Genomic DNA, 27,918 nt, shown 5'->3' with positions numbered 1-27,918 from the left:
CCCGGAGACCCGGGGTGCAGGAGTGCGCCGTGCGGTGGGAGCGCGAGAGGAGCGCGGAGGGCCGGGGAAACCAGCGCTTCTCGGGGCCCGTTCTTCGGTCCGTCCACGGTCTTCGCCAGGGAAAGTGCCTACCCAGAGCTCTCCGGTTCCTTTTTTCTTTTCTTTCTTTTTTCTTTTTTTTTTTTTTTTTTCTTTTGGTTGTTTTCTCAAGCACTGAGCACTCCCTGCACAGCCGGGCGCAGCCCTGGGTCAGACACGACTCGCCGACTCGCGGACACCTTCACTCAGGACCTACTCGGTGCTTCATTTTCTGAACGAAGGTTCTTCATTGTAACAAAATGTGTCGACTTCTTGTATGAATCACACAGAGACTCGCTGTTGTTGCTCTGCAAGTCGTCTCCCGACGCTCGTCCCACGCGAAGTCTCGCGTCCGCGTGCGGCGGGAAGTGGGGGCCGGTGTGCTCGCTGGTTCGGTTCGGCTCCGGCTCGGACGCGGGCTGCTCCAGCGCCATCGTGTAAGGGGCAACTTCCTCACCCACCCAACGCCGTCACGCCTCTGTCAAAAGGCAACTGGCCGTACGTTCGCGGGTGTAACGCTGGACTCGCCCCCTGGACATCGCGTCCTTCAGGCCAGCGCCACGGCGGCTGACGTGGGCGCCGCCGCGGTCCCCCCGCGGGCCAGGCAGCGGCCGTCCTCGACGCCCGATCTTGGTGCCGTCGCGTCTCCGCACACGTTTTGTGACCCGCGGCCCGTCTCCGGAGCTCTCCTGCCGGGCCTCTGCTTGGGACGGCGCCAGCGCCGCCGTCGACCCAGACAGAGTCTGGGGGTTCACATCGGTATCTTCCCTCTAAACAGCCAATGGCCTTTTGAGGAGATTTAAGTATTTGTCGAGTCTTTCCCTCCTGCTCCCGTGGTGGCCCTTTCTGGGCTCCTCTCTACTTTCTGCAGACCCGGACTTCCCTCCCGCGCCACTGGCCTCTACACGAAGAGCTTCCCCTACGTTTCCTGTAGTCTGAGTCACTCTTTCAGATTTGGTACATTTTAATAAATATTTAGCTCTTTTTTAAATTTTTAAATATTTCTTTAAAATTTGAGAGTGAGAGAGCATGAGCCTTCAGAAGGAGTGGGAGAAGCAGATGCCCCACCGAGCAGGGGGCCCGACGAGGGCTCGATCCCAGCACCCCAGGATCACGACCTGGGCTACGGCAGACAGTTCCCTGACTGAGCCCCGCAGGCGCCCCTTACATCTGGTTTTTAAAGACATTTTCGGAGCGTAGATTTTTAGGCAGATAGCTTTCCTGTTTTTCATACTGTAAAGATGTCGCGCTTACATGTCTTGGCTTGCATCGTTTCCAACAGAGTTAGCTGTCGGACTCACCAGGGCCCCTTAGTACCCCATGCTCCCCTTTGAAGATGACCGCATTAGGAGTTCTGACTCCGACGATGCGCACGTTGGTCTGCCCAAAGCTGCCCCACGAGTCGCGGGAGCTCGGTTATTTCCGTGTTTCTCCTCTGCTTCATTCTGGTAGTGCTAATCTTTTCCTCTGAAATGTCACTTCTGCTTTACTTTTAAAAAATTTTTATTGAGGTATAATTGACGAATTTGTATGTGTGGAGCGTAGATGTGATGATATATGTATACATTAGGATTTTATTACTGTAATGAGGTAAATTAAGAAATCAATCGCTTCACATATTTTGTTTATTTTTTCCTTTTGGCAAGAATGCCCAAGATCTACCCTTTGGGCAACTTTCCAATGTACAGCCCAGTCACCAAGCTGCGCACCAGCACCGCCAACGCAGCCAGTGCCCCGACCAACGTCTCCTCCCTGCGCGCCACCCTCACAAGGCCCGTTTTATTCGGCTTCTCCGTCTGGCTTCTTTCACTGGGCACGACACTCTAGACGCGTGCACGCTGTCACACACGGCAGGATTGCCTCTGTGTGCCCTGTGGTGTGTGTGGTGTGTGCGTGCGCACACGTATACGCGCACACACGTTCTCTTTATCCGCTCGCCACGGGCGTCAGGTTGTCTCCCTGTCGTGGCTATCGTGACTAGCGCTCCGACGAGCACGGAGCACAGACAGCTGGTCCAGGGACTGAGTTCACGTCCCTCGGGCGTGTTCCCAGGAGCAGCATCGTGGGTCTCCCGCAGTCTGGTTTTAGTTTCCCGTCATGGCTGTACCACTTCACTTCCCACCTCGACTGTACAAGGGCTTCCTTTTCTCCACGTCCCTGGACATCTGAAGGGGTGGGAGCCAACACCTGTTACCGCCTGTGTCTTTGCTGACACCACTGTAACGGCTGTGAGGGGCACCACGGCTTCCATTTTAGCCCCGACAGTGGGGGTGGTAACTTCCTTTCCACGTACTGCTTGGCCACCCGGGGCTCTTCTCTGAGAAAGTGTTTACGCGGGTCTTCAGCTCATTTCATTCACTAGAGTACTCGGGGTTTTGCTACTGAATTACAGGAGCTCCTTGTCTGGTTTCGGCGCCAGCCCCGTCTCAGACACCCAGTCGGCAAGGGCTTCCCTCCTACGCCCTAGGCTGCTGCTCCATGGTCGACCGTTTTTTCGCTGTTTGATGTAGTCCGTCTTGTTTACTTTTGCTTTCACTGTCAAAGCCAAAACGTCGCCAAGACCCACGTCAAGAAGTTTTTTCCCTATGTATGCGCCTGGGAGAGGCTTAATGGTTTCAGGTCTTCAAGGTCTTTAATCCATCTCAAGTCAGTGTTTGTGAGTGCTGAAAGGTGGGGTCCAGTTGCACGCCTCTGTACGAGGTCGCCCGGCTTCCCCAAGGTGTGCTACCGGGGCTTTGCCAAACACCAGTTGACATTATGCGTGTGCACTGACTTCTGGGCTCCCGATTCTATTCCGCGGCTCTACGCCTCTATTTCTAAGCCAGTACGCCATGATTCCGATTCTTGTAGTTTTTAACGGGGAGATGAAGAAGCAGGAGACCCGCAGCTCCGCTCTTCCTTCTCAAGAGTGCTGCGACTCTCTGGGGGCCCCACAGACTTTCCACAAGCTTTAAGATTTTTTTTTAAAGATTTTATTTATTTATTTGACAGAGATCCCAAGTAGGCAGAGACACAGGCAGAGAGGGGGAAGCAGGCTCCCTGCTGAGCAGAGAGCCCGATGCGGGACTCGATCCCAGGACTGACCTGAGCCGAAGGCAGCGGCTTTAACCCATTGAGCCACCCAGGTGCCCCTAAGATTTTTTTTTTTAATCTTTTGTGAGAAAGACCATTGGAATTCTGATAGAGATTGCATTGAATCTGTAGGTGGTTTTGGGTAGTATGGGCATTTTAACAATTTTAATTCTTCCAATCCATAAACATTGAATATCTTTCCATTTACTTGTGTCTTCCTCAACGTCTTCCATCAACACTGCGCAGTGCTCGGCGCCCAGGTCCCTCACGTCCTCGGTTAAACTCACTCCTGAGCAGTTCGTTGAGTGTGATGCTGTCGTGGACGGGGTTGCTTTCTCCAGTTCTCTTTCGGATGGTCGGTTTTAGTGCACAGGAACAACAGATTCCTGTTGATTGAGAGTTTTCTAACTGTACTGAATTTGCTCATTAGTTCTGACTGCTTTGAGGGGAACTTTTCACCACAGAGTACGACGTGAGCTGCGGGCTGGTCGCAGGAGACCTCTGTGGAGACGACATCACTCCGTGTCCGGTTTGTTGAGCGTCGTATCACGAAAGGATGTTGAATTTTGACAAACGCTTTTCTTGCATGTATTGGGATTATCACGTGGTTCCTACCCTTCCTCACGTTAAGGTGCGGCGCCACAGTTGCTGGACCCGCCTGCGCTAACCCCGCCTTGCGTCCTCGGGATAAGTCATGCCCGCTCTGGGCACCTGATCTCCATGACGCGCTGAGTCGGAGCTGGCCTCCATGTCCATCAGGGACACCGGCCCGCACTTTCCTTCTCTTATAGTGTCTTTCTCTGGCTGTGCTATCAGAGCAGTGGTGGCCTTAAAAGTGAGCAGGGGAGTGTTCCTTTCTCTTCAGTTTTTTGGGGTTTTTTTTTGAACACTTCATAAAGGACCGGCATCAGTTCTTTAATGTCTGGTGTAATTCCTCTGGTCCTGGGCATTTCTTCGTCGGGGATTTTTTTTACCAGCTCAAGCTGCTTGCTAGTTGTCAGCCCATTCAGAGTCTGACTCGTGGTTCTGTCTCGGTAGGTTTGTGTCTCTGGGAACGGACCCCATGGGTTATGGTCTCCTCGGGGCGCAGCCGTCCTACGCCCCTTCACGTCCCTGGGGTGTCGGCGGTACCGTCTGTGCTTCCACTTCTGGTTTCGTGGGAGTCGCCTCTGTTCTGTGTGCGTCTACGAAGCCCATCAGGCCCGGAGGGCAGCGCGAGCCAGCAGGTCCCATGATTTTCTGTGTGAGGGACAGGTCCCTGGAGACGGCGAAGGGCCGCAGACCCTGCGGTTACCGGGTCGCCGTTCACTTCTGCTTCCAGGTGTGGTAAGACTCGCCCACGCCCTGGGTGCTCCGACACGGGGCACACACGCACGCACGGCGGTCCCGGCCTCGTGACTGGGCGACGTTTCTCACCAGAGAACGATTCTCTGTCCCGCGGCGTCTGTTCCGACTTCAGGTAAGCGCGGGGGTCCGGCTCCCGTGCTCACCGTCCTGCACGCGGCCCCAAGCGGCCTCCTGTGGGCAGCGGGCGGCTGGGCCCGTCTTCGACCCGCAGTGCACTCGGCACCCCGTCTCTGCGGGGGAGAAGCCGGTCCTTCTCCGCCACGTCGCCGTGAGCAGGAAATGACTCACCACTGCCGGCTTCCTCTCCGCTGGCCGGCGTCTCCGGTGAGGCGCGAGTCCCCGCTGCGGCTACCCCCGGCCCCCCTCCCCCCTCCACCGGCCCCCCTCCCCCCCCTCTTCTCTCCCGTGCCCCGCGGCAGCCGAAGCTTCCAGGAAACACCCCGCGGCGAGCTCTGCTCAACCTCCTGCAGCCACACGAAACTCCCTTGTCACTACTCCCCACTCCACGGCACGTTTCCCACGTCACAATTCGCGATTTTCATGTTTCGTGCCTGTTACCTAGTCACTGCGACGCGTCGTCCCGAGTGACTCTGTCTTCCAGACCGCAGGGGCCAGGCTCCGGCCGCACCGGCCTCCGAAGCGCCGTCCGACGTGTCCCCGCTGCCCGCCCGGGTGCGCTTCTGATCCCGCCCTGTCCCTTCCCGTGAAGAACTCGCTCCGCTCCCGTCTCCCTCCATCCTCCGCTGCTCACGGACAGCGTCGCGGGACAACACACTCCTGCCCGGCAGCTTCTGCCTTCCGCGCTCGGAATGAGTCGCCCGGTCCCTTCCTGGCCTGCGAGGTCTCTGCCGACAAACCCTCCGACGGCCTCACGGCGACTCCCTTGGATGAATCAGCGTGTTTCTCCTGCTGCTTTCAAAACTCCTTTATAATAATAATACGTCGTACAACAAACCGTCCGGCACTTGGATTCTAAGATCCTTCGGTGCAGTCTTCGCTGGGTTGAATCTCTCTGGGACCTGTGAGCCTCGTGTCCTTGGACGACCACCTCTTCTCCAGACTCGGGGAAAGTTCAACCGTTATTTTTTTAAACCTGTTTTCTTGCCTCTTCCGCGCACCCATAATTCACATCGGCCTTCTGTACTGCTTTGTTTCTTCGGGGAAATTTCAAGTCACCTTTCAGTTTACAAATTCTCTTTTCTGCTTGGATCAAGCCCCCGACCAAAGCTCCCCACTACACTTCTCGCTTCATTCACTGTATTTGTTCTTCAGCCCCAGGATTTCTACTCGATCGGGTTTTTTAAGAAATCTCCATCACCACTGAACTTCTCATTTTGTTCCCCTGTTATTCCTGACTTCCTTGAGTCTCTACGCTCTCTCGTAGCTGAGCTTCCTGTTAACAATCACTTCGAATTCCCTGGCAATTCACAAACCTCTGTTTCTTCGGAGCACCTTACTGGAAAATTGCTGTGTCCCTTTGGTGGCGTCGTGTTTCCTTGTTGTGTGTGTCTGTGATGATGTCTGTGCATCTGATGAAGAAGTCTCTCTTCCAAGCGGTGCAGTCCAGTTCCGGCGGGGAGAGACCCTCCCCCGTGGGGCAGGGTGAGAATGCCAGCCAGGGAGACGTGGCCGGCAGCTCTAGCGCAGGGAAGGCCCGGTGTCTTCGTCCCCACGCAGCTCCGCCAGCCGAGGTCAGCCTCAGCAGACACGGTAGGGTGGGTTCCTCAACAGTCAAGGCTGCTGGTCTCTAGTTTCAAGGTCTGTTGGGGTCCGTGGTGGCGAAGGCTGCTGGGGACCTCCTGATTCCTTTCTCTCCCTCAGGGGAGGTCGCAGCCATGGGGATCTCTTTGGGCACTAGGGCTGGGCTACAAGCACTCTAGAAGCACTGGCCCTGACCCCTGGCCCATAGGTGCCCGCGGAGCAGCCGCAGAGCTGGAGACTATGTCGGGAGGCTTGCAGAGCAACGGCACTGGCTCTGGGTCCCGGGCACTGGCTGCTGACATAAGCAACACTGTGGTTACGTGGGTGTGTGTGCTGGCCAGGCATCAGGACCTCGATCGAACTGCTTTAAATTTCACTCCAGGAGCGATTCTCAGCCCTGTGTTCCCGGTCAGACTGTTCCTGGTCGGTGGCTACCTCGCCGGTGTGCACAGGTCCCGTACACACGGGCACGAGTTGGATCCCAGCTGAAGACTTGAAGGGGGGCCTCGGGCCTGTCCGGACCCCCCCTCTCGTGCGGCTTGCTGCTCCCTGGCGCTCTGTCCTGTGAACCGGGACTGCTCTGTCCTCCGGGCGACCCACGGCTCCGCGGCTCGGCTACCGTCTCGGGCTTCACCTGCGCTCGCTCCTGCGCCAAGCTGCAGAGTCCCACCTCCCGAGCTCCGCCTTCCTTCCCTCTCCACCATTTGGTCCCTTGAAGATTTTTGTCTCACATTTTGTTTGTTTTTTTTAGTTGTTTCAGACTTGAGAAACTTTTACTCCAACTTGGCCAGAAAAAAGTTCATTTCTTTCACGATGTCACTTTCATATCTTTCCCGCTTTTAAGGAAAGTTTCCCGTTCTTCTGAAGTATCATAAAACGACACGGTTGTCTTTGTTTACCGGCCCCTCACAGGGAAAATGGACAACACAAACCTCACCATCACGCAAGAAGGTCGAGGTGTAATCATGTGACGAACAATTTACCGGGAAAACAGCACGATTCCGAACCGAGACGGACCAGTACCCGTGAGAAAGGACAAAGGCAGTACGTAAACTGAGATACTCATGTTTGTAGGAAGAGACTTAACACATTTCTCAGCACACAGATGAAAACGAACCAAATAACACCGAGGCTGTTTAATGGACACACAGAATCCTTCACTTAAAAAGTGAAGACATCCTCTCCGAGTCCGCCAGAATACCTACAAACCCCAAGAACAAGAAATACGGAGTACGCTGCAAAGGGCCAGTGAGGAGAGGGAGGGGGCTGCGGTCCCAGGGGCGCGACTCACGGGGCTGTCGGCACTGGAGCTCCGCGTTTAAGAAAGAAGCGGGCCTCGGCCTCGGCGTTTCCATGGATACCACAGGCCACGCAGCAGCACTGCCCTGGGGGAACAGCCCTCTCGTGGGAGGTCGCTGTCTGCGGGTGGCCTGAGCGGGGGGACACCCCAGTGCTAAGGTCGGGCCACTGTGTGTGGAAACAGAGGATGGGAATGACTCCGTAAAGAACTCTGAAGTCCTTCAAAAATGTGCCTCCGCCGGTTCCGGCCCCTGCGCTCTCTGGCCGCGCCGCCGTCCAGCCTCAGCCGCCCGCAGCCCCGCTGCGCACCCCAGCCTCCCTCCCAGCCGGCAGCGCCGTCCAAGGACCACCGGCCGTCCCGGTCCGGGTGAAGTTTTCCTTCCTCTTCAGAACAATTTCCAGACCAAGAGAACCACAGACGTGACGGCTCTCCCTGCGAACTGTCTCACGACCCGCGCCGCGGAGGGGACACTGCGCTGGGACTGGATTTGGAGGCAAATGTCAGAGAAGCAGCCGAGGTCTGCGACTCACGGGGACTCTGGGACCAAACACGGCAGGTGCTCAGGGGCAAGTGCAGGACGTGGCGGAGGCGGAACGGCCCCAGCGTCCGGGCGACCCCCCTCCCTCCCCTCGGGCTCTCACGGGCCGCGGCGCCCACCGTGGCACCCGCTGGTGTTGGGGAGCCGCGTCCACCGCGGGCAGCCCAGGAGCCTCTGTTCTGCCCAGAGCCCTCGCAGCCCCCGCAGTCAAGGCACACGCCGAGGTGCGCACCGGTGGGAAGCCCGGGCAGGGAGGTAAGTCTTTCGTTGGAGCCAATATTTTAACACGTATTTTTAAACCTTGAAAGTGCAATTCGCGAGTACTTTCGTGTCCGTGGACTTACTATAGGAATAAAGGTAAGTACGGGTAAAAGCTTTAGGTACAAAATGCTGATTCCAGCCCCTTCTGTGAAAGCAGAGGGACGGGCGGAAGTGTCCAGTCATGGGGCTGGCAACAGGCTGTAGGTCGGGAACTCTGCGAGACACTGGGCAGCCCCTCCGGTGAGCCGTGGGGCAGCCAGCAGCAACCTGGGCCGCGGCCTCAAGGGCGGCGAGACTGGGGGCACGAGCCGCACCCCCTTGCCAAGGGGCTGCACCCCTGCACAACCGGTGCCTCTTCGCCGCCACACCGCCTGCTGCGGGCCTCAGCCCCGCTCTCCCTCCCTGCCCTCCCCGAGCACGCGCCGCAGGCGCACAGCCGCCGGCCACTTACTCTGCTGTGGACACTCTGCAGGTCGGAGAGGCAGGCGGAGGCTATCTCCTCACACTTCAAGGCCAGGGAAAGCCGGGCCAGTTCGAAGAGCAGAAGAAGTCTGCGAGTGAGGAAACAGAAGGGCCCCGTGTCGGCGCGGGCGTCAGGGGGGCACGGCCGCGTGCTCCTCTACCCGACAGGGGAGGCAGCGGTCGCTGGTTAACCCCACACGGGAGATAACACCAAACAAAACTATGGCCACGGTCCCCAAGCCCGGCCCCCACCAGGCCCTGATGCCACACTTGGCGGAAACGAAATGCTCGATCCGCTTAGGAAGCTGCTCCTCCTCCTGTGCCCTCAGACGGTACAAGCACAGAAGGGGACAGGGACGAGCAGCCCCGCACAGCCGTCAGCACCCAACGTCACTGTCGACTCAGCAGAGCTGTGGGAGCAACACAGGGAACAGACACGGACTTCCTGACTCAAAGCCTCTTCCTCTGGCTACGGGACACACATCCAGAGGCACCGCTGGTCCCGGTCTCTGCAGAAAGCCTCAAGCAGATGCTAACGTCGTCTGGGAGTACAAAGGACCTGTGACGGCCAGGGCAACTTGGGGAACGAGCTGGAGACCAGACGGTGTGATCTGAGACTAGTGGAGCAGGACGGGCCCGGGCCCCCTGCCTCGACCTGACATCCCGGCCAGGCGGTTCTTCGCTGGACTTGGGAGACCCATCCTGCACACCCAGGACCTCAGCAGCACCCCTGGCTGCCGGCCTCCAGATGCCAGCAGCAGCTCCCCGCCACGGCTCCCAGCGGCCTCCAGACATGCCAAACATCTCCTGGGACAAGCCGGTGCCCCTTCTGCCCTTTGCAAGTGAACCATCGCCGTCTTACTCAGGACCCCAGGTGGAGCCCAGTGTCGCCACCCTCCTGCCCCTGCGTTCCCGCTGTCCCGGCCCGCCGCCTCCTCCACCTGCTCAGCCCCTGGAGCCCCAAGGGCCCCGGCAGGCCTCGCCTCTTGACATCCGGCCCCTCCGTGCTCCCGGACCTCTGGCCGCCTGGACCCACTGCACAGGTTAAGAGGGAGAACTCGAAAAGGTACAAATCACAGAGTTTCAGTCATTTTTTTTTTTTTTAAGTTTTAAACAGAACATTTTTCCCGCCCAGAATTCTGGGCACAGAAGCCCGGGTGGAAGGCGGTCAGCAGAGCCCCTCCCTCGGAGTCGGAGCCGCAGGCCGTCAGACAAGGAACCACCCCAAGCAAACACAGAAGGCAGCTGCGGCCAGTGAGACAGGAGCCCAGGCCGCACGGGATGGGCCCCTCCTGCAGCCCGAGCAGCACCTCTGGCGAAGGCCGACCGTGCGGGAAGCCGAGGAAACTGAGCTGTCGGCGTCAGGAGCCGCGACGCAGCCCCCGGGGCCACACACAGGAAAAGCAGACGTTCCCGGGAAAGGAAAGCCCGAGCCACACCGCAGGGCAAGGACCATCTCCAGACCTGGAGGGTGGGAGGGCCTTGCTGGGCTCCGAGGCAGAGGTGGGGACCCGAGGCCAAGGTTGACTCCCGCTGGGCGGAAGCACACGGCCCTGGGCTTCTGGGGGACCCAGGTCAGCCTCGACTCACGGGGCTGCCGGGGAAGGACTGAGCACCAGGCCCCTGACTGGCGGGATAAATGTGAGTTCGAATTAGTCTTATATTAAATACCACATTTCTGTACATCAAAAATTAATGTTAAACACCTAAAAGGTACTCAAACTGGGACAAGGGGTAAACACACAGGAGCTGGAGGGCCCAAATTTTTATTAAAACAGAAAAAGCTTCTGTGAGTCAGTAATGAAATGGTTTATGCCCTTATTAAAAAACTGGGCAAAACAAGCGTAAAAGGCGAAAGATTTATGCGCTCTGAAGAGAAACCAGAGTATTGGGCAAAACAAGTGTATGGGAAACTAATACAGGGGAAAATGCCAGGAAACCCAGGACAAAACAGCAGCAGTCCGAGGGAGGGAGCAGTGGCACGCCCCCTCCTCCGACCTGCCCTGCCGCAACCAGAGAGGTCAGAGGCCAGGGTCTTCACAGGTGGGCTCCACACGGCTTTTGCAGCATGTCTCAAGTACCCCAGGGTCCCATTTCTAGAAACTTCCTGGAGCTGCCCATATCAGTAGCGAGACCCCAGGGCAGGGCCCAGCTGTCACACGGCTGGCCGGAGGGGACGCGGCAGTCGTGCAGATGCGTGCCATGCGTGTGCACGGCCTCTCTGACCCGACGAGCTCGGGCTGACTCCCCAGAGGGCCTGAACACCCACGTTAAGAACTTCGCTGCAGACAGTCTGTGATGTAGGAACAGCCTCACAATTTCTATGGGAAAAGCAGTTCACAACCTGTGAGATGTTAATGCTGGAGGTTCACACTGATCCATTTCCAAACTCCCTATAATTATTGCATGTTCAATTTGAAATAAGAGAAAAATGATGGATTCCACCCATTCAAAGATTTATTTGTTTTAGAGGGCGTGAGCTCGGGGTGGGGCACAGGGAGAGAAAATCACGAATGGACATTGCACAGAGCGGGAAGCCCGACAAGGGGCTCGATCTCATATCCCTGACATTGTGACCTGAGCCGAAACCAACTGCGTCCCCAGGCACTGCAATGATAAAAATAATTTAAAAAATATGTATAGACACCACCCCTGGCCCATTAAATCTGTATAAATGCAAGAGCCGTGGAGGAGCTCCTCCAGAAGTGACAACACGGACAGGAGACATCTGGGGCCCCTTCACCCAGTCTACCACGGGTGGCCTCCAGAGACCTGGCTCGCAGCCTGCATGACCCTGTCCTCTAGAAACGCGCAGCCTGGCGCCTGACCACGTCCCCAATTCCGACTCCCCGTGCGCAGGTCAGCGGTCCCCAGCCGGCTCCAACAGAGCACCCCCGCATCCTGCCGACCCCCGCATGGCAGCAGCGCTGGGATGCCCGTCTGCAGGCAGCGCGAGACCACGGGCGTGTGTCGTACGCCGCTGGCCCCGGGGTAACTTGTCACGCAGCGACTGGTTATCACACCCCCTAGACGAGTTTCCGGAGGCGGCAGTGATGGGCTACCAGCTACTAATTGGCTTAAACAACAGAATTTCATCTCGTACAGTTTTGGAGACAAGGAGCCTGAGGTCCAGGGCAAGACCCGTCCTGCTGGGTCGCCGGCAGCCTTGTGCTCATCGGCTTGTAGCTACGATGCTCTGACCTCTGCCCCCGGCGTCACCTGGCCTTCTGCCCCGTGAGAATCTGCATCCCAGACCTCCCTCTTCTTATGAGGACCCAAGCCACCCATGAGGGCCCACCCCAATCCGGTATGACCCCACCCGAGCCTGATGACCTCTGTAAAAACCCTGTTTCCAAATAAAATCATGTTCACCAGAAGCAAGGGTTGGGACTTGAATAGGTCTTTTTGAGGGACACATTTCCACCCATAACACCCCAAAATTAACAAATGAGTGACAGTGAAAAAATACACAAGTAATGATTACAGACCTTGGCCACAGTGTTTCGTGAGTCGGGAGTGTGGAGAAGTGGAGGGACAATCACTGAGAACTCAAAGGCCGTCGTTCAGAGGCCGCCCCACGGCGAGCGGTACGCCCCACGGTAATCGGGGCACACAGACGGGACCAGAGCAGGGAGGTCACTTCAGCCACCACCGCCGCAGGGTAGGGCTGGCACTTCTTCCTCCGAGTCACGGGGAAGCCTGCCCGTCATCCCTGCGGCACACACCAGGGTGCGCCTCCTGCTCCTGCCGACAGCCGCTGGCGCAGCTCCCCCCCAGGAACCCAGGCCGGGAACCCAGGCCGGGAACCCAGGCCGGGAACCCAGGTCGGGAACCCAGTCCGGGAAGTCTGCAAACGCCAGCGGCGCCAGGGGACAGAGGAAGGCGCAGACTGGAAAGCGAAGTGCGCGGGCAGAGGAGTCTGGCCGCCGCCACGTTTCACGGCTGCTCCAAAAGCTGTGAGATGTTTCAATACCCTGAAACGTGCCCATGCTGGGAAGCTGAATTTGATTTTAAAAGTACGACATGAAGTTACATATCCCATACGCTCCCCGGACAGCACAGACCTCGAGGCCCGAACCAAGAGCAGACTCTCCACCGGGCTGACCCTGCTGCGGTCCGATGACCACGCCGACGTGACGGCGGAAAACGCGAACACTTACTTCTCCTCTCGGACCGCAGGGGAGCGCTGGTGGTTGTAAGAACTCAAATGTCCGTAGGCCTCCTTCAGAACTGCACCCACATCTTCAGGTAACTCATTCTTGTCCAATTGCCTAGAATTTATTCAAACGTTACGTCAGATTTGTTCCAATTATCCCAGGACAGACAGAAAGTCTAGGGACCTGTGTCTCCCTAGACTTCCTTGCACAGAGAACTTAAAAAGCCTCCTCCCGGGGCGCCTGGGGGGCTCAGTGGGTTGAGCCGCTGCCTTTGGCTCAGGTCATGATCGCAGGGTCCTGGGATCGAGTCCCGCATCGGGCTCTCTGCTCAGCGGGGAGCCTGCTTCCTCCTCTCTCTCTGCCTGCCTCTCTGCCCACTTGTGATCTCTGTCAAATAAATAAATAAAATCTTAAAAAAAAAAAAAAAAAGGCCTCGTCCCTCGATGCTTCGCTGTCCAAGATGACTTCTCCTACCTCCTTAGGCCCCTCGCTCCCAGAACAGGCCCTCTCTCCCCTCACAGGCCTCTGCCGGAACCAGAGCCCCAGGAGGGCAACCCTGCAGGCTGGCCGGGCCCTTCGTGCCTCCCCCGCTCAGGACCCTGGGCGGCAAACTGCCTCCCTGGACTCAGACACACAGCGATCTCCCCGCGGACCTCGCCTCACACGCTCCGGACCTCCCCACGGCTCTTCCCTCGCACACGGCGGCTCTCCTCCTGTTTCATCCCCTCCGGCCGCTCGAGCAGGTGTCTGCCCGCACCCGGGTCCGTTCTTCCTCCACTTCGGACCACTACCGTCAGGGGGCTATCCAAGTCAACCCCTCCTGTTTCGCTCAATGTCAAGGTCAAGTGTGAAGGCTCATCTGGAAGGGCCTCTCAGACAGAGCTCGCCCCGCCAGTGCCTCTGCTCCTTAACCACTTTCCTCGCTGGCTTAGAAGCTACACTCACCCACTGGCAGCCTCTCTGGCCACTTCTAAGTAAAGGGAGGCAGAGTCCCGTCCTCTGGGCCCCGCCTCGCCCTCCTGTCCCACCGTCACCCACCTCCCGGCACAGCCACATCCCCTCTAGGTGCCACAGACCCTGAGTCGGCACCTAAAACCCCGAAACCACTTACGCCTTCAGCACGTTGATGTGGTAAGTGACGGCCAGGCTGGTGGAGGCCGTCTTCTCTTCCGCTAACTGGAGCTCGTCCGCCAGTCCATGTCGCACCTGTCACGAGGCGGACGAGAATTATCCGTCGGTGTAAACAAATGATTAGGTAGAAATCCCGATATTAGTTATTATTTTACAACTATTTCTTTCTTAAAATAATACTTATAACGAGTAAGTACCTCTTCCTTAATTACATTTAATACTTGGTTTTCACGGAGAACCCAAGTTGGTTTCCCGTACGCCCAAGTGAGCAGAAGATGACATTCCCCGTGCATGCTCTGGGGTTTACGATTCCTTAATCGTAACACATCTTCTGCTACGAGTGAAATAGTCAGAGATCACAATGAGGGCAAAGATTTTGGTTTTTTGTCACCGGATGCACGACGCACATGCGCTTTCTCTCGGTGCAGGGACCCGGCCGTGGTTACACACAGTTCCCCAAAGACGACGTATAAGAACGTCCTTCTGCCGCATCTCTCATGTGCCGACTCACCATGGCGGAATAGATGTGTCGGTATTTGTGCGGCACGTTGGCTTTTATAAACGGCGCTGCGGTGACACAGAATCTTGCGGCCTCGTCTGTTTTTCCGGCTTGGAGGTAACAGTCCAGAAGCTCCCTGGGCAATACAGACCAACTAGATATTAAAACCGGATGAGACCGTTTCCCACCGCAGAGGTCTAATAACCAGGTTATTGTGCGTCATTACGTCTCGCAAACTTCAGACAGACACACGGCTCCGCGGGCTCCCTGCTGCGCCCCCGCGGCACGCGGCTCGGCAGCGTCCACGAGCTGTGCTACCCTTGGCCGCAGGGAAAGGAAATGTCTGCACTGTAACTACCTCAAACATCTAAAATAGTATTTTTCGCAAAGATCGTACTTATACTTATTTCCTAAACAGCCATACAGCAGGGAAAGGAAAGCCTACGGGTTCTGGATTCCAAGTTCAGGGCCCGTCCCTCGGTCCCCCTTGCAGATTCTCCCCCAGTCTCTGGCCTGCATGTCGTGCTCCCCAAAGATAGGGAAAGTCTGGCTGCTCGCCCCCTGGTCCCCTCAGCACAAGGATCACACACTGACCGTGTGATCTCACCGTGGCTTCTCGGGGCTGTCTCTCCAGTGAGGCACTAGGCACACACCTCCCTAAACAGGGCCATCCTGGCTGAGTGTCATGTTGCTAAAACGTCTACCCCATTAACAATTTACTGAACCGAGTTAAAACCACAAGCCAGGATCATGACCCAAGCTCACATTTCCTGGGTTCTGAGTCCAAGCACTCGTCTTGTTATAACCCCCCGTGATCAGGACGCTGTGATTTCGTCTGCAGACCTCATCAGACAAGACACACACAAACGTAATTGTAGCTACAGATTAGAAAGCAGTGATACCCGCCCTGCCCTGGGACATGACCCTCCTGCCAGGAGCGAGCGGGAGAGGCAGCAGGTCAGAGGCTGCCGGTGCGCTGCTTAGGGACCCACGGCCGGGCGTCCAACTCACAGCATCAGCTCTGCTCGCCACTCCTTGTCTTCCTCCGCAGTCTGGTTTAACACGCTGACAACCTGGGAGAAGCTGGAGAGCAGATGGTGGTGATAGCCCGGCTTGAGGAACGGCCTCACCATTTGCCAGTAGAGGACCGATGCGTTATACACCAGGAAGTAGTACCTGCAGGGCGCGCCAAGGTCATCTGAGAGCAGGTCCCTGCCCACCAGGAGCCCATCCCAAGCCAGTCCTGAGTCCCCGAGTCCTCTGTCTCCAGCAGATGGCAACAGCGCGATCTGAGCCGCTCTGGGCCAACTGCACCCACACGGCCTATGCAGGAGGGTGTGGAGGCTACAGGTCAAGTCCAGCCACGATGACCTGGCCACGTGAGTCCTGAGGCCGGACTACAGAGCCCTTCACCCGTTCGGTCATTCCAAAAGTGATAGGCTCCCTGTGAAAACGCACCAGCCAGCAAGGTCTGCTTTGGTTCCCAAGAGATAAACAAGAACAGACAAGTGCAGAGGGGATCAAGGAAGGCTTCCTGGAGGAAGGGACATCCTGCTGAGACCGGACAGCAGCGCAGGGAAAGGGTCTGGCAGGTTAAAAAAAAAAAAGAAGAGCAGAAACTTTGGGGACCAAAGCCCCCATGCTTGAGTGTAAAGTGCAAAGTGGAGCAGGAGGAGGGGTGGGCAGGGGAGCAGGGACCCCTCAGACGGTGGGCTTCTTCCTGAGGCTGGACAGAGCCTGGAGGAACCTGAGTGAAGGTCCCACAGGGGACCTCTGAGAGGCCAGCTCTGCCTTGTAAGGCCCCAGGGGCCTGGGGAGGAGACTGTCAGAGCACTGATCCGGACACCCAGGGAGCGAGTCGGGATTCACACCTGCACCTCCCGTAAGCGGCGCATCCTACTCAAATAGGTCGAGTTACTACCATGTGTGTGCAAACGTAACGGTTTCTCTAACATTTCTTTTTGATGAAAGAAACCTTCAGTAGGAAAGTGTGCAGGACTTGCAGCTAAGTCGCTGTGCACGTGAGGCCTCGGCCCGTCTGCCAGAGGCGACGTGGGCGAGCGGGGGCCGGGGAGGGAGGGACCCTGATGCTGAACCCACAGAGGCCCAGAAAGTAAGGGGGCCATGGAGACCGGCCAAGGGAGAAGTTCCCACAGTCAAACGCAATGTGGTCACAGGAACCGCAGGAGACAAAAGGGTGAAGCCAAGGGACTCTGTGCTCGGCCCAGACCTACGCGTTAGCGACAGAGCATTCGGCCAGGGCACGCAAGGGCAACCCCCACCGTCTCAACAGGCAGAAGCACGTGGTAAATCCTGGTCCTGGACCTTTTACCCAATCCCAGTTAGAAACGGCCGATTCTATTACGCCTACCTGGGTTCTGCTTTTGCAAAGTTTATTGCCTTCATATACTGAGTCACACAATTTTCAAATTCCTCCTAAAACAACATAAAAATTCAACATTATATTGAATTCGCCACTGAAACATCAGTCATTCGTCGTGGCCACGTCTACGGACTGGCCTGGGAGCCTGTGTGAGAGCAGCCGGAGCCGGGGCACCTCGCGAGTCCGCACGCACACCCGGCCCAGGTCCAGGGCAGCTGTCCTGGGCACGACCAGAGCGGGACCATGCAGACGCCCAAGGTCAGACAGGAACTTGGGGAAAGCACAGGCAGGGAACAGGCCTGTTTCCCAGCACTGACAAGGAATCGCTCGCGGACCTTCCCCTGGAGTTCTTGAGGGTTTGCCTGACCCGACTGAAATTTCGGGAGCAATTTCGGGAGCCGGTCGAGACTGTAAGTCTTTTGACACAAGATGTAACATTTTGAGAGAATCAAGGCAGCCTCGGGGAAAACCCGGATCCCGGAGCGGCACAAGCCGTTAGCATTTGCTTAGGAACAGGGACCTAGTGCGGGGGGGTGCAGAGGGGGGCTGGCTGCGTCCCGAAAAGCTTCACCCTCCAATGGAGGCCTGCCCTCTGGGGCGTCTCTCACCAGGTTTTCCGTGGACTTGGGGGCACAGAGCTGGGCCCTGCACAGGTGCGCTCGGCCCAGGAACTGGGTGACGGGCCCCTTCACCTTGAAGTACATCCGGAGGCAGTCATCGCTCAGGGCGGGGTGCCCCATCTGCAAGACACCGCAGTCCTGCCACCAACACCCCAGAAGAGGTGTCTGGCTCTGAAGACAGACCTGAGGACCGCATCGGCCCACCCGCACCCCCCGCCCCCCCCTGGGGCGCCTGCTCTCCGCGGCTCCGCCTCCTGCTCCCAGAAACAGCGACCCTCCTAGGACACCGCCCCCGCCCCCCGCCCCGCACTCAGTACCTTCAGGGCTTGCTCTGCGCACAAAACAAACAGATCGGGGCTGAAGCTTTCCATGGGGTCAAACTCTGACCTCCCGAGGTTGGCCGACTTAATCAGCTCGTAGGCCCTCTTCAGGGAGGCCTCATCTGCCGGGGCGCAGGGAAGAGAGCGCACGTGGCTCCGCTGTGCGCGGGGACCAGTGTGGGAGGGGCCTGCCGTCTGGGTCCGCCCCCTGCGGTCCGGGCCCCACCCCCCGCGGTCCGGGTCCGCCCCCCGCGGTCCGAGCTCCACCCCCCGCGGTCCGGGTCCGCCCCCCGCGGTCCGAGCTCCGCCCCCCGCGGTCCGGTACCCCCCCCGCGGTCCGAGCTCCGCCCCCCGCGGTCCGGTCCCACCCCCCGCCGTCCGGGCTCCCCCCACCGCCGTCCGGCCTCCGCCCCCCGCGGCCGCACCCCAGCCCGCCCCCGTCTGCACCGGGCCCGAGCGTCCGCAGCAGGGGGCAGGCATCCCGAGCCCCCGCGGAGGACGACGACGCGGGCCGCGGGGGTCCGGCGGCGGGGGTGGGGGCGCGGGCCCGACCGCCTCCAGTGGGAACCCCCCGGCGGGACCCGGCCGCCCCGGGTCTGCGGTCCGCTGGGACGGGTGGGTGGCCTCCCCGGGGGCAGGGTCCTGGGGGCTCCCGAGTCCCTCCGGCCCGGGACGGGGCCCCCGCCCACCCTGCTGGCTCTGGGCGCGGGCCAGCTCCTGCGTGATGACCAGGTCCATGGCGCCGCACCGAGCGCCGCGGGCTTCCTCCGGCCGCCGGCCGCGGGGCGTTGCCTAGCGACCGAGGGGACGCGGCCGGCGCTACGGGTCGGCGACGGGGCCACACTAGGCGGAGGCGAACGCCGCCCGGGCCCCGCCCTGAGCGCTCAGTCCCGCGTGTTCCCGCCAGCGACGTGGGGGCGGGCGCGCGGCCCCGCGGCCGGGGGAGCGGAGCCAGGGCAGGGCGCGCTCGCGTCGGGGCCCCGCGCCGCTCCCCCCACCCTCCCGGGGAGATGCTGCAGCCGCCCCGCGCCCGCGCCCGAGCAGCCCCCAGGTCGGGGACGCCCCTGGGTCTGGCCCGACTGTTCCTGCCCGTGCTCCTGCCCGGGGCGGTTCCCGTGCGTCCTCGTGCGTCCTGCAGACCCGGATCCCGCGCACCTGCTCGGCCCTGGGCGGGGGCGCAGCGGCCGCGACCGTGGATGCGGGTCTGGGGCTCGGATCCTGAGAGGGTCGCGCCCCGCGGGCCGGGGCGGCCGCTCCGTCGGGGCGTCTGCGAGGCTCTGGGCTGGAGGTGGTCTGCGCGCCTCCGCCTACGCGTGCGGCTGTGGACGGGCGCCCGGGGGGAGCGGGGCTGGAGACCCCCCAGCCTTGGAGACCCCTCGGCCAGGAGCGGAGGGAAGAGCTGTCGGGGGGGGGGGGTGCAGAGAGGTGGAGGGCGAGGCGGGCAGGGCCGCGGGGAGCCGAGGGAGGGGTGTTGGGGGAGGGGCCGCTGCATCAGATGTGTCCGAGAGGTCAGCGAGAGGAGCGGTTGGGGTGAACAAGGGCGAGGCCTTGAGCGACCAGAATAGCCATTTTCTGACGGGGGGGCAGTGGGTGGGCGAGGGAGGGCGGCCCGCAGTAGAGGCCGAGGCTCTGATGGAAAGCGGTGAGGCGGGGCACGGGCTCCTGGGCAGGGACTTGGTTTCTAACGGAGAAGACAGTCCAGCCCTTTCCGGGTTGACGGTTTCATTGGTTAATGGGACGCGCGATCGAGAGTCCTGCGGCATCTCCTGACCCGCAGCGGCTGAGAAAGTGAAGTCAGCGGATGCGGCAGCGCCAGCTGGCGGGTGTGGACGGGGTCTCTAAGCGCCGCACCAAACAGAGGAGCACAGGGGCCGCCCCACTGAGAAGAGCATCAAAAACAAACCAGTGTGGAGCGAACTGAACAAAAGAGGTGACTCTCCCGGCGCGACAGCTGCAAAGCCCGGTTGAGAGAAGTGCCCAGACGTGGAGGACAGGAAGACGCGGGTTTGCCAGCGGCCCTTCCCGCCGAGGGGCTCGCTCGGCCGCAAGCCCAGCCGACCGTTTTCTGGAAATCAACAGCTGACCCTAACCCATCCACGGAAACACAGAGGACCTGGAGTGGCCAAGACAACCGTGAGGGGGACAGCAGCGTTGGAGGACTCACACTCCATCATTTCCAGAGTGACAGTAAGGCCGTCCCAGTACAGAAGACAGTGGAGACCAGCGGAGCAGACCGAGTTCAGAACCAGATCCCGTGTGCGGGGTCCGCTGATCTGGCCGACATGCTGATGCAGGGAACAGGACGGTCTTTTCTCACCATGGTGCCAGAACACCTTGGAGGTGGGTAGGCAACCGGACACGCAGCCCCCTGCCCCGCCAGGCAGCCCTCGTCAGAGCCGGGTCACAGGCCGTGTGTGGGGGACAGAAAGCCAATAGCGCACCATCTTGGAGCAGACGGAAGCGTCCTAGCTAGGGCACGAAGACTGAAGCCATCAAGGAAAAGAACAGAGCTGTCCTCATCAAAAATAAAACCCCTGCTCTTCGAAAGACTGTAAGAAAATGAACAGAATGGGAGAAAATATTCGTGACAAATAAACCTGACGTGCGAACTGCACCCAGGGCATAGTTTTAAAAGCCAGTAAATCTAAGGAAAGACAACACACCAAAAACTGGGCAGAAGATGCGGACAGGCACTGGACAGCGGAAGAGTCAGCAGGAAACACAGATCTAACTCGCAGCGAGATCCTGCTGTGGACCCACGCGGACTGCTGAAACGGAAGAGACTGACCATGATGAGTATCGGTGAGATACACCCACGGGACCCTCTCCCACGGCCAGTGGGAATGAAACATGGTGCTGAGAAACAGAAGGTTTTTAATGAAGTTAGACAAGCTGCTACCCTAAAGCCCCACAATCTACTTTTAGGGGTTTACCCAAGTTAGATGACGTGTCCGCAGAGAGCCGTGCTCCAGGATGTCCACTGCAGCTCGGTTCCTGTTAGCCCTGAAGTGGAAACAGCACACATAGCCAGCAGGGAGCCCCGTGTACTGTGGGCACGCGATGGGCTGCCTCCCTGCGGGCAGGAGGACCGAGCCGGGGCACCGGCCAGCAACATGCAGGCACGTGCACGAGGGAGGGCAGCAGCACCGGGCGTGCAGGAACCCTCTCTGCGGGTCTGTGTCCACCCGGTTCTGGGCCAGGCAGAGGGAACCAAAGGCTGGGGAGACCAGGGTGTGGCTCCGAGGGAAGAGGGGGCAGGCAGGGCCCTTTCTTTCCTGGAGCATCAGGCACGTGGTTGGACCCCTGCAGTCGCCGTTCGCAGCGGAGAGCCTGCAGAATACCACGGGCGGTCGTGCAGGCGTCTGGTCCCAGGGCCAGTGGGACTGAGCTGAGACCCAGCTGGGTGGGGAGGAGCACCGGCCTGGGGCAGCAGGACGGGGTAGCTGTGAGCCGCTGGCACCCGGAGGAGCCGGGCGCTGCGGGATGAGCTCGGGAAGGCAGCCAGAGAAGAGAATGTTGAGCGCTGTTCCAGGGTCAGCTTTCCCCGCTGCGTCGCCTCCCAGACGGTGCAGAAGTCCGTGCTGCTCCACGTTCTGTTTGTCTCTCTTTACGCCTTCTCCGCTTCTTCTGCCCCAGGAACAGGCTCCGATTTTTGGCAAGCAGAAGGCTACCTCACTTCCCACCTCCCTTGTAGCCAGTGTGGTCAAGTGACCAACTTCTGGTCCCTTTAAAGCAATTTTAGGGGAGGATTCTCACAGGGAGAGCAACCCCTTGGTGGGTCCTCCTTTTGCTTGCTGGTGGAAATACGGCCATGAAGGCTGGAGCTTGCGCAGCTATTTTGTGCTGTGAGGTGATGACCTCCACACGTGGATGAAGAAGCCTGCGTCTCCCGGCTGTGGGGCAGCTGCTCGGTCCTGGATGGCCTTACATGAAAAAGAAACAGACATTTCTCTTGTTAAACCTAAGCTGCTCCTTTTTCCCTGGGACACTCCCAGCTGATGTCCTCACCAGGGTTTCATTTTGCATTTTCAAGATTAAGACGCAGGCAGACCCTGGGGTGGATTTCTGGCCGGTGTCGGGTGTACGTTTTCTTAGATAAAATTTAAAATTTGAAGCATGACAAAGGACATACACACGTGTACCCATGTGCATACAGGGTGGTGTGTGGCACATGTGTGTGTGTTTGCATATCTGATAAAATAGCTTCTGCCCAGACATGATTCTGAAACCCACAACTCCGTCTCACTCGGGCTCTGGAGTCACGCACCGTCTTGGGGGTGGAAGGCTCAGGCCAGTCGGTCGGCCGCTGTGTGCTCCCAGAGCGCCCTCGGATGTGGGTTTATTCAGAGGGACGCTTGGCACCGTGCGCACGGCGGTTACATTTATTCCCCCCAAGGAAGTATCTCCCAACGTCACATAGTAAGAGATTTTCCAAATCCTAGAGCATTAAACGTTAAACTCACGCCTCTAGTCACACAGTAGCCTTAACCCTGAAGACAGGGACGCCGAACTCTCTCTGCTAGATGGCGTCTCATTAGTGAGGACAGTTCCGGTCAGGCCCAACCTGCTCTTTCCCACTGAGTGTGCAACTCGTGGGGCGCTGTGCGTTTCCCTGGCTGCTGCTCCTCCTCGCCGGTGCTCTGACCCCGGACGCCTCGAGGACAGGCCACGGCGGCCCTGACGCACCCCTCTGAGGGCACGGCACTGCCCGTGTAGGGACACACCGCGCTCACGGGAGGGTTTCAGCTTGGGCCGCCCTTCCCCTGACGGGCCTTGGGCCTCCTGGACTGGCCTCCTGATGGCGTCTGCATCCGCCTGCAACAGGAGGTCCTTGACATGCAGCCGGGTGACCCTCAAATCAGCACTTTGGTCACCCTCCTCCACACGGGGGCCCGCGGCCCGCGCCCTCTCGGGCTGCTCTAACAGCGGCTCCCACGGCAGAGGTGCCCGGTCTCAGCCCAAAGCCAGCTGTCCGCGAGCTGGGGATGCTGGGCTGCTGCCTACTGGGGCCCGGGGGACGGGTCTGGTGCGGTTAACCAGTTCCTCAGAATCCCTGCCTCTGCACTGCCACAGGAAGCGGGTCCAGGGTGTCCGTCTAGACTTCAGAAGCCCGTCCCTCTGCGCTCGCGGACTGCTTCTGTGACACGGCAGCTGTCCCTTCGAGCTCGCCGGCGCTTGGGAAACTGGGCATGTTCTCTTCTTTTGTTTGAGCAGGAGTTTGTGCGTGCGTGGGCGTGCGTGGGGCTGTGGGTGTGTGCAGGAGTGCGTGGGCGTGCGTGGGGCTGTGGGACAGTCACTGGTTCCTCCCAGCCCCGTGGGTATGTGTCTGAAACCGCGTCCGTGTCACCCAGACCTGAGAACGTCAGACGCGAACATGTGCCTCTCAACCCCTCTGTATCTTGGGCTCTTTTCCTACTGTTTCTTTATTTTGTGTCTCTTTCTTGTCTTCTTGGTCAGGCTAGCTGGGTTCTACTTTATTATTTTCCTTTAAAAAAAAGAATGAGCTTTCAGGTATATTTATTGATCCTAGAATTTGTTTTTTACTATTTTTTCTTTCATTCTTACCCTCCGCTCTGTCCCTGAACTCGGCCGAGTGTTCTAGTTCTTCTTGAGTCGGACGCCTACTCACATCACTTTCCCCTTTTCTCGTTAGTTAATGAACTAAGCAGGGGTGTGGCGTGTTGTCGGAGCACCGCGGCCGTGTCATTTCGGGTACGTAGTGCAAAAGCTTGATTCTCAGGTGCCTGACTGCTTCCGTGCGTGCAGTGAGCGGCCCTTGATCTCAGGATCGTGAACTCGAGCCCCATATTCAGTGCAGCGATTACCTAAAAACACTTTTCAACTTTTCAAACACTGGTTTAATTCTCAAATTGTCTAAACATGTTTTCTTACACAAATACGGAGGGAGTACGAGGCCCCGTGCCCTTTCCCTCATTAGCAAGGAGACGGGCAGCACGGCACTCGGTTGGGTCTGGGGAAAGCCCCCGCGGGCGGGGGTGGGATGCGGTGACTGAGACGGGGCGCTCCCGGGGCCCGGCGTCAGGGCACAGACCCCAGAGGGACCTCCGTGTCCCCAGGACGGACAGCCGTCCGGAGGGTCCGGGCCGGAGCTGTGCCGTCTGCGTGGCGGACGTTAACCGGCACAGTGCTGTCCCCTTGCTGACTTCCGAATTCTGGCTGTTTTACTGGACGGTGGGGTTTTGCATGTCATTTGCCGGATGTTCTGGAACGAGAGCTCTCATTTCTTCTTTGGCGCAACAGTTTCCTAAAGAAGTCGGGTGTTCAGATGGGGGTGTTTGTGGTCTGGTGGTGTTCTTGCTTCCCGTGGCACGTGGAGCCTGGCCACGTGTGCTCCGGGGGCTCCCTGAGGCTCCTCCGGGCACAGACGTGTACTCGGCTCCCAGCCTCCACGGACGTTTGCAGGGCTGTGCCGGCCACCAGCTGAGGGGGCCACGGCGTGGCTTTTGTTTGTCCGTGGGCAGGTTCCCATCCAGGCCCCCGGCTCCGTGAACTCGGTTCTGCACAGTTGGGCGCAGAGGTGTTTATGGCCGTCCCGGCTTCACGTGGGCTGCCCCCTTGGTCACTGTGAAGCATCCCTGTCTCACTAGGGCACTTGCCTGGCCTCCAAGCTCGTCTGACACTAAGGCCTCCAGCCCTCTGTTCCCGCTTTACTGTGGCACCATCCGCCTGCAGTGACACGCACTGGCCTTAAACGTCCCATTTTCAGAGTTCTGACAAATGCATTTGCGGGTCATTCGGTCCCCCCGTGGAGGCCCTACTGTCCCAGCCACTGCCCCCGCCCGTGGACCGCATCTGCCCCCGCTTCCCTCAGCACAGCTGGCCTGGCGTCCGGCTCCGCGTGAGATCTGACCCAGTGTTCTCTGGCGTCCGGCTCTTCTCACGCAGCACGGGGCTGTCCAGACTGTGCACGTGGCCGTGCGTGAAGCTTGTTCCCAAATACGCTGCGTAGCATAGCTGGCCCCGAACGGTGTGGGGTAAGGGGCTCAGACCCCCGTGCAGCAGAAAATCGCAAGTCACTGTTTTGTTTTGTTTTTTTAAGATTTTATTTATTTATTTGGGAGAGAGCATAAGGGGGAGAAGCAGACTCCCCGCGAGCCGGGAGCCGGGTGCGGGGCTCCATCCCAGGACCGGTGGGGATCACGCGCTCACCGGCAGACTCACCCTTAACAAACACCTGCGCACACACGTGTTGTTTGTACACATGTGACGCGTCTCATCTGCTGTGTCCAAACCACGAAGCGAGCTAGAGCGGGGACATGTCCGTGAGGAGATCACAGTGATGTCACCGTGGAGACATCTGTGTAGCACCAGCCGCGAGCAGTCCACGCCCGTGTTGCCCCGGCGGGAGCTGTGCTCCGGCCTTGTGCACCCGCGCTCCTGCTGGGGCTGCGACGAACACGGCTCCCGCCAGTCCTGTGTGTTGGCAGGAGCTTTGCCTTTGCTTCTCTGGGGCAGATGCTGGCGCGCAGGACGGGTGCAGGCTGCGGCAACACCGCCGGCTGCTTCCCACAGGCTCGCGGTTTCCCTTTCCGCCAGCAGCGCGGGCCCCTTCCAGCCGCCCTGGATCTCTGGCCGGGTTTGCCGTCCCCTCTTGTGGGTAGTGATGTGGCACATGGAATCCGAGTGGCTGAAGGAGCCCCGGGGCCGCCGCCGGGAAGCCTGGGCCGCGCTCCCGACACTCCATGGCTCCTCTTGAGTTTGTCTGCACGGCTGTTCCCGGGAACCGGCACTTTGTCCAGTTTTCAGCTACATGCGTGGTCCGCCTGTGAGCCCAGAGCTGCTGAGCCTCCGGCAGGCACCCACGCCGCCCACCTCGGTGACCCCCAGCCCCCCAGGCTCCCCCGCACCCAATGGGGTGCCCCCGTTGTTCCTGGCGGCAGGACCGAGGGAGACTACACCTCTGCGTCTCTCTGGTGCGGGTCGGCCCGCACACCTCCCTCCCACCCCAGGCGCCCCGGGGGCTGAGCACAGGGACCCACGCAAGATCCAAAACAGCAGCTTCTCCTGGAACTGCTAAAAAATGAAACTCAACAAGTAAATTTTAAGGCTCTTACTGGCTTTGTTCAGTAATTCAGGAATCGGAGGGCGCCTGGGTGGCTCCGTGGGTGAAGCCTCTGCCTTCGGCTCAGGTCATGATCCCAGGGTCCCGGGATCGAGCCCCGTGTCGGGCTCCCTGCTCAGCGGGGGGTCTGCCTCTCCCTCTCCCTCCGTTGCAGCCCCTGCTGTGCTCGGTCTCTCTCAGATGCGTACATAAAATCTTAAAAGAAAGAGAGAGAGAGAAAGTCGGGCATCCCAGCCAGCAGACAGGAGGCCCTCGGAGGTGCTGCACGTGGACTTACAGGCAGGAGGGGCGGGCCGAGGACGTCTCAGCAGCACAACGCGGGTGGGTCACTGCGCGCGACTTTTCTTTAGGGGACGGACACAGGGGCCTGTGGGACAGGTGACCCGCCCAGGGCCGACCTGGCCGCTCCCGCCTCGCTGCTCTACGGATCCGGTTCTGGGTTCGGGTTGTGACCTGGGGCTCGGGGTGAGCGATTCCATTTTGGGTGTGTTGTCTTTAGGATATTTGGGCGCCCAGACGTCGGATCTGGCTCCTGGGCTCAGGTAAGTCCAGCTGCAAAGGGCTCCTGCTCAGCTTCTTTGTGTCCGTGCAGGCCCGTGTCCACGCAGACCGCCCCGCCGGTGGGAAGGAAAGAACCTCCAAACGGCGCGGGCTGCGTGTTTCCAGCTGTGCTGCGGCTCGCGAGCGTGTCCTGCTCTCCTGCGCCGAGACAGCACAGGCCGCTGCTCAAAGGGAAGGTCAGTTGGCCGTGACAGAGACTCAGCAACTTGGTAAAATAGGAAATTCCAGTTCCACTCACCGAAACTGGGAACGCACGGGAGTGTCAGCCTTGAGCCCACCGTCCTCGCGCACGGACCACGCAGCCCACCCTCCAGGACCGCGGCCCAAGGATACCACGCGCCCTCCCCAGAGGACGGGCTGTACCGCTGCTCCTGGCCATCCAGCCCCGACCGGCCCCGAGGCACGTGCCATGGAGCCGCCTGGTCCTGCAGGTGACCCCAGCGTGAGGACCGAACGCCCCTCCAGGACTCATGGGTGCCCAGGGGTGCTGTCCGTTCTTGGAGCAATGCTGCTGGGCTGGGCTGGTGCTACCCCCGGCCTGGTGGACGGGGCCGGGGCACCCCAGGCGGCAGCCACACCAGGGAGGGCATTGCTGGGGGACTGGGAGCTGCAGGCAGACCCGCGCGAGGCTGAGGGGGACAGAGCGACGAGCTGGTCGACGCCGTCACCAGGCCTCCACCCAGCCTCCATCCCCATACCTGAGGGAAGGACAGTCTGCCCACGTGCTGGGGACATCTGAGGGGCCGTGAGTGTCCCAAGGCTGGGCCAGCACCACCCAAGGCTTCCCAAGCATTACAGAGAGGCAGCCACTAGTGAGCAGATCAGTGAAGGTTCACGAGGCGCCCAGCCGGGAATTCACGCTGGAAAGGATCCAGCTGTGGTGAGAGCGCCAGATGCAGCCGGACCTGTGACCAGGCCCCACCCTGTCCCTGGACAGCCCACGGTGGGCTCACAGCAAGGACACTGGTCCCTGGAGGGTCTCCCACACATGAAGACCCCACTACTTGCCGTAGTCCCAAGCCCGACACCTCCAGCCTCTGGGAAGGGGCCCCCATCCCGTGGGTGAGCTGCTGCCTCCAGTGGGGGGATCTCTGCCGCCTGTCAGCCTCTGGGGTGTGCCATGAGGACGCGCTTGGAGCCCTCTCAGGCCCAGCTCTCATCTGCTGCTGGGCGTCCCGAGGCTGCCCCGTTGTGCTCAAGAACACTGGGGGTTCGCAGCCATGTCGGTTCCGCAACAGCCTCGTGGGGCTGCTGGAGCTGCTCTCCGCTGCCCCGAAGACAGCGCTGTCCCCGCCTGCGGCTCTGCCCCCACGGCCTGTCCCTGGGCTCTGAGGTGGCCCAGCCGCTGTGACCCTCCGAAGACGGCTCCTCATTGGATCCTGAGGCGCGGCCCCGGCCCCGGCCA

At 59.6% G+C, this 27,918-nt stretch overlaps 1 protein-coding gene across 5 annotated transcripts in view; it reads right to left on the bottom strand.

Annotated features, from left to right (window-relative positions):
* Positions 1 to 18,766, bottom strand: part of CFAP46 (cilia and flagella associated protein 46) — an 89,003-nt gene extending 70,237 nt beyond the window's left edge. For 3 of the 5 annotated variants that reach the window (XM_059172764.1, XM_059172762.1, XM_059172763.1), the window contains exons 1-9: positions 18,559 to 18,765; positions 17,867 to 17,991; positions 17,538 to 17,669; positions 16,918 to 16,982; positions 15,558 to 15,722; positions 14,559 to 14,682; positions 14,028 to 14,122; positions 12,920 to 13,030; positions 8,749 to 8,848 (exon numbers count right to left, since the gene is read on the bottom strand). In XM_059172764.1, the coding sequence (XP_059028747.1) occupies positions 8,749 to 8,848; positions 12,920 to 13,030; positions 14,028 to 14,122; positions 14,559 to 14,682; positions 15,558 to 15,722; positions 16,918 to 16,982; positions 17,538 to 17,669; positions 17,867 to 17,991; positions 18,559 to 18,607 (966 nt within the window). In that variant the 5' untranslated portion in view covers positions 18,608 to 18,765. Of the gene's footprint in view, positions 1 to 8,748; positions 8,849 to 12,919; positions 13,031 to 14,027; positions 14,123 to 14,558; positions 14,683 to 15,557; positions 15,723 to 16,917; positions 16,983 to 17,537; positions 17,670 to 17,866; positions 17,992 to 18,558 lie in introns of all 5 variants that reach the window. The other 2 variants (XM_059172765.1, XM_059172761.1) reach the window with 2 other exon arrangements.
* Between the last annotated feature and the right edge of the window lie 9,152 nt (positions 18,767 to 27,918).

Source organism: Mustela lutreola, chromosome 4 (genome assembly GCF_030435805.1).
Source record: "Mustela lutreola isolate mMusLut2 chromosome 4, mMusLut2.pri, whole genome shotgun sequence".
Classification (NCBI taxonomy): Eukaryota; Metazoa; Chordata; class Mammalia; order Carnivora; family Mustelidae; genus Mustela; species Mustela lutreola.
The sequence above is the reverse complement of the archived record's forward strand: the minus strand, read 5'-3'. Positions and strand labels throughout refer to the sequence as shown.